The 10849-nt window shown below is 52.3% G+C and overlaps 1 protein-coding gene across 1 annotated transcript in view; it reads right to left on the bottom strand.

Moving 5' to 3' along the window:
- The window catches only part of PTPRS (protein tyrosine phosphatase, receptor type, S), a 92610-nt gene that overhangs the window by 39061 nt on the left and 42700 nt on the right, over positions 1-10849 (bottom strand). Inside the window, exons 8-10 of the mRNA XM_011967475.1 lie at positions 9856-10437; positions 6364-6497; positions 4696-4840 (exon numbers count right to left, since the gene is read on the bottom strand). Of these exons, the coding sequence (XP_011822865.1) occupies positions 4696-4840; positions 6364-6497; positions 9856-10437 (861 nt within the window). The remainder of the gene's footprint in view (positions 1-4695; positions 4841-6363; positions 6498-9855; positions 10438-10849) is intronic.

The following is a 10849-nucleotide window of genomic DNA, read 5'->3' on the forward strand; positions in this document are numbered from 1 at the left end:
GCAAGACTCCATCTCCCCCCAGAAAAAACACAAAACTCTATGTCACACTTACTATGTGCCAGGCAACAGCAATAGAAGCCCCATTAGGTACCTACCATGTGCCAGGCATCATGCCAAGGACTTCATACAATAACAGCAAATGCACTTATTTACAGCCACCTACTGTAGGTCAGACACGGTGCCAAGGGCTTCATAATAATTTATGGGAAATATGGTAAAAATTTTCTTATAGTAAAAGCATTTATTTACTGAACACTTGTGCTACCAGGGACCTAAAGCCCATCCCAAAGGCTTACTTCAACTAGGGCCATCCAATTGGCCTCACTTAAAAATAATGCCCATGTCTTGAGCACCTACTGTGTGCTAGATAGAATGTCAAGGGCTTTATCAAATAATAATAAAAGTGCCTGTTTACTGGACACCTACTGGTGTCAGGTACCAGGCTCAGGACTTCATAGCTCATATTGAGCACCTGCTGTGTGCCAAAATCTTTAAAGATCACAGCACTCCTGTGTTTAGTCCCGAATATGCACCTGGCACCACACTAAATCCACTACTGAGCCCATCAACGGCGAGTCTCATTTATCGAGCTCCACCATGGACTGGGTATGGTAATAGCTCTCTGAAGAGAAAAACAGCAGTTGTCATTTAAGCAGCACCTACTATGTGCCAGGCACTGTGCTAAAGGCTCTCAGAAAACAGTAGTCCCTGCATATTAAGCCCCTACTGTGTGCCAGGCACTGTGCTAAGGGCTTTATCAGAAAAGTTAATAGTCCCCATGTATTAAGCCCCTACTGCGCACCAGGCACTGTATTAAAGGCTTCATCAGAAAACAGTTAATAGTCCCCATGTATTAAGCCCCTACTGTGTACCAGGCACTGTGTTAAAGACTTCATCAGAAAACAGTAGTCGTCACCACATATTAACCACCTATTGTGTGCCAGGTACTGTGCTGGGGTTTATTGAAAAACAGTAAGTTTCCATACATTAAGCACCTACTATGTATTAGGCAACTCTACTAGGGGCCTTATGCAATGTTAATAATTTTCATTTTTTAAGCACCTACTGTGTGCCAAGCATTGTGCTAAGGGCTTTATTGGATAACTGTAATAGCACCTGGCATATTAAGCATCTACTGTGTGCCAGGCATTGCACTAAATACCTTATAGAAAAATAGTAATAGTTCTTATTTATTGAGCACCTACTATTTGCACACACTGTGCCAAGGGCTTTGCAAATAAGTGAATGTTTTCAGTAAAAACTGTAACCAACTCTATCCTACACCCTTTCAAAGTGATAATAGTGCCCATCTGAACACCTACTATGTGCCTCACACTTAGGCTGCCTCTTTATAGCAAGTGCCACTTATTGAGCACTTACTGTACGCCAGGCATTGTGCCAAGAGGTTTGCAGAACAGTAATTGTTGCCACCCATGTTTTGAGTACCTACTGTGCGCCTGACACTAGGCTAAGCTTGATATAAACTGCTAACAGCTTCCATTTACTGAGTGCCAACTAGGTGCCCAGCACTGTGCCAATCCATATGTAGATTAAAACAGTGGCTGCATTAGTGGGGCACCTACTGTGTGCCAGGCAGTATGTTAAGGTCTTTGCTAAATTACAGTGAGAGTTCCCGCATATTAAGGGGAACTGACTCTGTGTTAAAGGCGTATGAATCAGTAAGTATCTATGTGTTGCGTGCCTACTATGGCCAGATGCTGTGCTGAGGGCATTAGTGACAATAAGCTTCATCCTCTGCACGCCTACTGCAGGTGCAGCACCTAAGCCCATGTTGCATGCATTATCTCATTTAATGCACGCACTATCTCATTGAATTCTCACAATCCCTCAGGTGGTCAGAACTCTCACTCCCCACCTGCCACCCCATGTCAACAGTGGGGAAACCAGATTCCAAAGTCTTTGTCTGTTAGGCTTTCTACAGTCATTGGTTGTGTACCGACTGTGACCAGACCCCACCCTGGAAGCTTTTCATTATTTTGCATATCACCTCTCAATCTTGCCAAAAAGCCAGAAGTGCAGCCCATTTTACAGGTGAGGAAACTAAGGCTCAGAAACAGCAAGCTACCTGCCCAGGGGCAAGAAGTTATGAGGTGGCACAGCCAGGACTGGAACCCAGACTTGGCCGTGGTTCACAGGCTGGCTTGGTTTGAGGTTGGGAGCTCAGATCTCAGCCTTGTGCTGGTTGGGTATGGCGGGAGCCACATTCTCCCAAGTGCCCATGAGTTTAGAATCTACGTCTCCTGGAGGGAGGCCCAGAGAGATTACTGGCCTTGCTTGTGGCAAGAGCATTAGAAATCCTCACCATCAGAGCAGCTTGCTTGGTGGCTGAGCACGTGTTTACTGAGTACTTACTACGGACACTATCCTGCTAGTATCTGGAACCCAGAGATGAATCCTGTCCTCAAAGACACTGGGCTGCCAGAGACTGCAGAGGCCCCCGCAACAGCTTACTTCAACTAGAGAGACCCTCTGGCCTCACTTAAAGCAAAACATTAGAGGCCCCTTCTCCAAAACCAGACAAAGTGAACCCTTCCCCATTTCTTGACCAGCCACACCAACCAAAGGTGCCCAGGGGGGAATCAGGCAGGGAGCAGGGAAAAAACAAAAACAAAAAAACAAAACAATCAAGGAATGTGTCGGAAGGAATGGATTTGCTGAGAAAGGGGGAGGAAAAAATAAAACCGAAACCATAATAAAATAAGAAACAACAGTGATGGTGATGATGATGAGAAAAACCATAATAAAAGAAAGAAAGACTCCTTCCAGAAAACGCCCAGTCTCGTTACCTACCTTCCACTCTTCAACTGCTAACTTACAAGACTTTCTTACGAGAGGGAACGGCCGAGTGCTGAGCTACAAGGCCAGACCGAACTCTGGGTGGGTCTCAGGATGCCAGCGGCCCCCGCAGCCCTGCTCCAGCCCCCAGCGTGCACACACTGAGGTTCCAGGCAGGAGGCAGGAAGGTGGCACGGTGTCTGCGGAGACCCACGGCTGAGTGGTCTGACCTGCACCTACCCTGTGTTCAGCCTAAGGAGCCCGCAGTCCCTGGGGGGATGGATACGCCTGGCCCTGAGTCTTTGCTGTCGGTTCTCCTGGGCCCCACCCGTCTCGGGGCAAGAAGCGGGGAGTCCCTTCTCCCCAACTCCCTGTCCTGGGCCGCCCCAGAGGTTCGCGTGGCTGGGCCGAAGCCGCTTTCTAGGTGACCATGGAGGTCACGTCCTTCACAATCCGGCCCAACCTGCGTGACATCTTGGGAAGGCACACGTGCAGAGACGTGGATGTGCGTGCGCGGGCAGCGTGGCATGGTGGTGGCACGTGGTTTGGGAGAATTTCTGGGACCGAATTCGGGCGTGGACTGTCCGTTCAGCCCAGAGCGGCTGGGGCAGGTTGGGGGCACGCAGGGTGGGCCGTTTTTGTGAACCTGCTTGAGACCAGCGTATACTCACCTTCAGGACACCTCAGCCGGTCTCAGGTGGCTGCCCAAGCCACAGGCCACCCTCACTGACTCCACCTCACACAGACACGCCCAGACGCCTTGGAGCCGCCGGGTGCTCAGCTCGGCTCGGTTTGTGGGGAGCAGGAAGGAGGGAAGGGGACCGACGGGGGCAAGGGGGGTTGTGTCTCCGAGGCACCCCACCCTCCCCAATCCCAGCGGCTCAGATGCCCCAGCTGGAGTTGATGTTAATCCCTCGACTGACCCGAGATGCCCTTGTGTACACACACCCGGGGCGGGCCTTGAAGGTATGACCATCGTGACTGATTCCGGAAGAAAGCCTGGGGTGGCTACGTCGTGACTGACTGGGTGAGGGGAGGGAAGGGGGGAAGCAGGGGGAGGCCACGACAGGGAGACCACGCGGGTGGAGGCCACACCAGTGGAGGCCACGCTGGGCTGAGCTGGGCTGAGCGGAGCCAGGGAGGCGGGTGAGATGGGGAGACGGCAGACGTGGCCTGTCCAGCCCTGAGCTTGGAGAAGTCAGGGAGAGAGGGTGGCAGTGACCCACAGCCACCTGCCAGGTGAAGGGTGAGTCGCTCGAAACAGGGAGGCCGGGCCAGCACAGCAGAGAACTCCAGAGATTTGAGCCCCGAGTGGGGGCCTGCATGCCCCCACGAAACCTGGCATTAGCTCCGATTCCACCCCCGGGAACTGGGACTTCATCCTGGGGCTGGAGAGCCAAGGCTCCCTGCCCAGGGGAGGAAGGCCCATGGGGAAGGTGGGTTTGTCTCTGTGTCCTTTGCTGTCTCTGAGAATGATGGGGTGCAAGCTGTGACCACAGCCTCACAGTACCCCTCAAAATGCCTGGGAAATGGGCACATGGCCCTTCCATCAGCCCCCCACTCCAGGATGGAAAGAGGAGAAAGGCGGGCGGCGTGGCCCCAGAACCTCTCCTAGACCAGGGCCAAGATCAGCCACTTCTCCTTGACCCCGAGTCTCAACCTGGGTCACCAGGCCCAGGGGCTCAGACAACCCTGTGCTGAGACCCTCGCTGTGCTGATGGGGAAACTGAGGCACAGCACGGGTAGATTGATCCGAGGTCGGGGAGCAAAGCGGAGACAGGCCCGGAGGCGCCCCCCACCCACTGCAGCAGGCCCCGCCTGGGTCCATCCGCCAAGGGGCTGTCTGCGGCCAGGCCGTGGTCCCCCCCGCAGAGAAGGGCGGCCCCGCGAGACACCTACTGGACTGCAGCGTGCGCTGCCGCACCACGGGAGTGAAGGCGCCCAGGCCCTGCGGCGAGCGGGCCGCCAGGCGGAAGGCGTACTCCGTGTTGGGCTTCAGGTCCTCCACCACGTAAGAAGTCGTCGGGTCGAAGGTCCTTCCCACCTGGGGGCAGGGCAGAGAGGGACGGAGAGGGATGGGGGAGAGAGAGAGACAGAGAGAAACACAGGGGAGAGAGAGAGAGAGAGAGAGAGAGAGAGAAAGAGAGAGAGGGAGAGAGAGAGAGAGAGTGAGAGAGAAACAGAGGGGAGAGAGAGAGACAGAGAGAAACACAGGGGAGAGAGAGAGAGAGAGAGAGAGAAAGAGAGAGAGGGAGAGAGAGAGAGAGTGAGAGAGAAACAGAGGGGAGAGAGAGAGACAGAGAGAAACAGAGACGGGGTGGAGAGAGAGAGAGAGAGAGAGAGAAAGAGAGAGAGGGAGAGAGAGAGAGAGTGAGAGAGAAACAGAGGGGAGAGAGAGAGACAGAGAGAAACAGAGACGGGGTGGGGCAGACAGGGACAGAGAGGGATGGGGGAGAGACAGAGATAGAGACAGAAACAGAGGGGGAGAGAGAGAGACAGACAGAGATAAACAGAGACGGGTGGGGCAGAGAGGGATGGGGGCGAGAGAGAGAGAGAGAAACAGAGACAGGGTGGGATAGAGAGGGACAGAGAGGGATGGGGGAGAGAGAGTCAGAGACAGAGGGACACAGAATGCATGCATTATGGGCGGGTGGATTGATAAATGGGTACATGTATGGATTATAGATGGATGGATGGATGGATGGATGAATAGAGAGGTGGGCGGGTAAATGGATATATGAATTTATAAGAGTATGAATGTATGGATTATGGATGGATGGATGGATGAACAGGTGACAAAGATAGAGACAGAGAAACAAAGCAGAGGGACAGAGATAAATGGGAGAGACAGAGAAACAGGAGAGATACGGAGAGAGACAGAAACAGGAGAGAGATACAGAGACAGAGGAATAGAGAAATAGAGACAAGAAAGAGAGATAACAGAAATAGGGAGAGAGAGAGACAGAAAGAGAAATAGACAAGATAGAAACAGAGAGGGAGAGAGAGACAGACAGAGAAATGGAGGGGAGAGAGATTGACACAGGGACAGAGAAAGAGAGAAGAGAGAGAAATAGACAGAGATAGAGACAGAAATAGAGACAGAGATGGAAGAAACAGGTACAGAGATAGACAGAAAGAGAGGCAGAGAGACAGAAACAGAGACAGACGGAGATAGATGGAGAAGAAGAAAACAGATAAGAGAGACAGAAAAAGAAACAGAGACAGAGAGAGACAGAGACATAAACAGACAGAGACCCGGAGGGATGGAGAGTGAGCGTCAGAGGCACCGGTGAAGACAGACACACAGAGAAGCAGAGAGCGAGAGAGAGGGGGACGCCGGGACACACGGAGCCAGAGAGAGGCCACCAGCGGCAGAGGAGAAAGACAGGAGAAAAAAGTGGAGGGAAAGGCACAGAGGGACAGAGATGCAGGAGAACCAGAAGGGGTCAGGAAGAGCAGAATCCGCAGCACACACAGGGACAAAGATGGGGGAGAGATGGGTGGGCAGCGTCAGAGAGCACCGGGGAGGAGCCCAGGGCAGGCCAGCCCGTCCCCGCGCTGCCTCACCTCCCGGCCGTGGTCGCTTTCCCGGAAGAGGAGCTCGTACTTGATGATGCTCTCCTGCCGCGGGGGGCTCCAGGACAGCGTGATGCTGGTCTCCGACCTGGCCTCGGCCCGCAGGTTCATGGGCTGGCCGGGCACTGTGGGGGTGCGGGGAGACAACTAGGAGTGGGGGAGCGTCCACCCCGTGAAAGGGGCCCCACCTGCTGAGTGTCCCCACTAAAAAGCTTCCAGCTCTGGATGCTTCTAGAATGTTTTTTTATTTTCCTGGGGATCTAGCCCCCATCCCATTGTCACCTATCCACCTCCGTTCCTCCATCCTTTCTTCTTCCAAAGGAAAAGAACACATTTAAAAATCCACCCCCCCTTATTTATTTATTTTTTTTTGAGATGGAGTCTCACTCTGTTGCCCAGGCTGGAGTGCAGTGGCGCGATCTCGGCTCACTGCAACCTCCACCTCCAGGGTTCAAGTGATTCTCCTGCCTCAGTCTCCCAAATAGCTGGGATTACAGGCACCTGCCACCATGCCTGGCTAACTTTTGTATTTTTGGTAGAGACGGGGATTCACCATTTGACCAGGCTGGTCTCAAACTCCTGATCTCAAGTGATCCTCCTGCCTCGGCCTCCCAAAGTGCTGGGATTATAGGCGTGAGCCACCACACCCGGTCCAAAAATCTCCCTTTCAAATTACCCCAGTGCCTTCACTGCCTGCGCATTAGATGACAGAGAAATTAGCAGGGAGGTATGTGTGCATATTTTATTTCATTTTATTTTAGTTTTTGAAACAGGGTCTCACTCGTTCACCCAGGCTGGAGTGTAGTGGTGCGATCATAGCTCACTACAGCCTCCAACTCCTGGGCTCAGGTAATCCTCTCGCCTCAGCCTCCTAAGTAGCTGGGACCACAGGCAAGCACCATCATGCTCAGCTAATTTTTAGTTTTTTTGTGTGTACACATGGGGGTCTTGCTATGTTGCCCAGGCTGGTCTTGAACTCCTGGCTTCAGGCAATCCTCCTGCCTTGGCCTCCCAAAGTGTCAGGATTACAGGTGTGAGTCACAGTGCCTGGCCAAGGGTGCCTATTTTAAAATTTGGATCTCCATTCTGTATCCGCTCACAGACACAGCCAGTGCCAACGATCCCGGCCCTTTGCTTCAGCGGGTGCCTGAGTCTGCCCAGACTTTTGGTTTTGAAAGCCTGGGCCCTAAAGGAAAGGGTCAAACACCCTCAGAAAGCTGGGGTCCGCTGTGCCTAAATGCCTCTTCCAAGTCCTCCCACCTGAGCAGGGAGGGAGACTGGCCCACTGCCTTAGGGGTGAGGCAGTTTTCTTTTATTTTTGAGATGGAGTTTCACTCTTGGTGCCCAGGTTGCAGTGCAGTGGCGCGATCTCAGCTCACCGCAACCTCCGCCTCCTGGGTTGAAGTGATGCACCTGCCTCAGCCTCTTGAGTAGCTGGGATTATAGGCACGCGCTATCATGCCTGGCTAATTTTGTATTTTTAGGAGAGACGGGGTTTCACCATATTGGCCAGGCTGGTCTTGAACTCCTGACCTCGTGATCTGCCCGCCTTGGCCTCCGAAAGTGCTGGGATTACAGGTGTGAGCCACCACGCTGAGCCAGCAGTTTTCATTTATTATTTCAGAAGCAGTGGCATAGGTCCCTCTAATGAGAACGGCAGACGAGGGGGGCTCTCAAACTCAAATGCCAACAGGGGCAGGGAGTTAACAGAGAAGAGAGAAGGAAGCACATAAGCCCTCCTTGTCTCCCACACAGTCACTGGAATCTACCTGTGTGTTTGATCATAGCCCTTTGGGCTTGTCAAATCAGGTTTTTTTAAGGGGAATCAAAAATTTGGCTAAGATAACTCTCCGATTTTATTTTATTATTATTTTTTGAGACAGGGTCTCGCTCTGTCGCCCAGGCTGGAGGGCAGTGGCGATATTTCAGCTCACTGCAACCTCCGCCTCCCGAGTTCAAGCGATTCTCCTGCCTCAGTCTCCTGAGTATCTGGAACTACAGGCGTGTGCCACCACGACTGGCTAATTTTTGTATTTATTTATTTTTTTAGTAGAGATGAGGTTTCGTCATGTTGGCTAGGCTGTTCTCAAACCCCTGACCTCAGGTGATCCACCTGCCTCAGCCTCCCAAAGTGGTGGGATTACAGGTGTGAGTCATCACACCCAGCCCTCTCCAATTTTATTTTAATGTTTGTTTTTGTTTTAGAGACAAAGTCTTGTATGATAGTGGTACTATCATAGCTCACTGTAACCTTGAACTCCTGGGCTCAAGTGATCCTCCCATCTCAGTCTCTTGAGTAGCTGGGACTACAGGTGTGCACCACCATGCCTAGCTAATTTTTAATTTTTTTTTTTTTTTTTTTTGTAGAGATGGGGTCTGGCTACATTGCCGAGGCTGGTCTTGAACTCCTGGCCTCAAGAAATTCTCCTATCTTGGCCTCCCAAAGTGCTGGGATTACAGACATGAGCCACTATACCTGGCCCTACATATGTTTCTTAAGAAATAGGGTCTTGCTATATTATCCAGGCTGGACTCAAACTGCCGGGCTCAAGCCATCCTCCTGCCTCTGCCTCTTGAGTAGCTGGGACTACAGGCACATGCCACTAAGCCTGGCTAGCTCTCTGATTTTGTTTTTTTTAATTTTTTAAATTTTTTTATTTTTTTGAGACAGCATGTCATTCGTCGCCCAGTCTGGATGCAATGGCATGATCTTGGCTCATAGAAAACTCCACCTCCCAGGTTCAAGTGATTTTCCCGCCTTAGCCTCCAGAGAAGCTGGGATTACAGGCGCCCGCCACCATGCCCAGCTAATTTTTTTTTTGTATTATTAACAGAAATGGGGTTTCACCATGTTGGCCAGGCTGGTCTTGAACTCCTGACCTCAGGTGATCCGCCCGCCTCGAACTCCTGACCTCAGGTAATCTGCTTGCCTCTGCCTCCCAAAACGCTGAAGTTACAGGTGTGAGCTACCGCGCCTGGCCTAGCTCCCTGATTTTAAATGCTAGCATGGAAAGAAAAAAAATAAATGTATATATATATATGCACATTTAAAAAAGAAATTTTTTTTGTTTTGAGATGGGAGTCTCATTCTCTCGCCCAGGCTGGAGTGCATGGTGTGATCTCGGCTCCCTGCAACCTCCGCCTCCAGGGTTCAAGCGATTCTCCTGCCTCAGCCTCCCAAGTAGTGGGGATTACAAGCACGGGTCACCACGCCTGGCTAATTTTTATATTTTTAGGAGAGACGGGGTTTCACCATGTTGGCCAGGCTGGTCTTGAACTCCTGACCTCAGGTGATCCGCCCGCCTCGGCCTCCCAAAGTGCTGAGATTACAGGCGTGAGCCACCGCACCCGGCCTAAATGCTAACATGAAAATATCTGAAAGCACCGTGCAGAACCCACAAACCACTCTGCGGCTTCCAGGGAGCATGCAAAGAGTCAAGCCGCACGGCCGGGGCCCCGAGTCCTGCCAACCCCACGCCTCACCTCCCTGCTGCGTCTTGACCTGGATGGGGTCCGAGAGGGGCCCGTCGCCGACGGAGGTGAAGGCGAGCACCCGTACGGTGTAGGTCTCGTCCTCCAGCAAGCTGCCCACGGTGGTCAGCAGGCTGTCGTCCACGTTGTGCTTCTGCCAGTTGCCCACGGGGTGCTCCGGCTCCATGGTGTAGTACACACGGTAGCCACGAATCAGCCCGTTGGGCTCCACCGGCTCCTCCCACTGCACGATCATGGTAGTGGCGCTGAGCATCCGGGCTTGCACGTTTCGCGGCGCGCTGGCCGGGGCTTGCTCGCCCGTGCGGGTGACCACGGACTCGCTGGGGGGCCCCTGGCCGATGGAATTGACAGCCGACACCCAGATCTCGTACTCCGAGTTGGGGCTCAGACCGCCAATGCTGTAGCGTGTGGTGGTAATGTCCTCTTTAATCTGATATGGCCCGTCCTGGCTCTTGGATTTATATTCGATGACGTAATAGGATACAGGGTCTGGGTTGCCCGAGTCCCACGTGATGGTGATGCTGGTGGCTGTGTTTTCGGTCACCACGGGAGTCCCGGGAGCTTTGGGAAGAGCTGTGGGCAGGAGGCAGCTGTGTCATGTGTTGGGTACATTGGTTGAGGACCTTGATGGCTGTGTGACTTTCACCATTCAATTGCCTTCTCTGAACCTTGATTTGCCCAGCAGTAACCATGGGCCTCATGACCCCTGTCATCACCTATGTGGCAAATTATGGCCCAGGGGCCACCTAGTACCCATTTTCTTTCTTTCTTTTCTTTTCTTTTTTTTTTTTTGACAGAGCAAGGCTCCGTCAAAGGTTGCCTGGATCTCAGCTCACTGCAACCTCCATCTCCTGGGTTCAAGTGATTCTCCTACCTCAGCCTCCCCAGTAACTGGGATTACAGATGCCTGCCACCATGCCCAGGTAATTTTTTTTTTTTTTTTTGTATTTTTAGTAGACAGGGTTTCACCATGTCAGCTAGGCTG

This window comes from Mandrillus leucophaeus, unplaced genomic scaffold (genome assembly GCF_000951045.1).
Source record: "Mandrillus leucophaeus isolate KB7577 unplaced genomic scaffold, Mleu.le_1.0 Scaffold8, whole genome shotgun sequence".
NCBI classification, from domain to species: Eukaryota; Metazoa; Chordata; class Mammalia; order Primates; family Cercopithecidae; genus Mandrillus; species Mandrillus leucophaeus.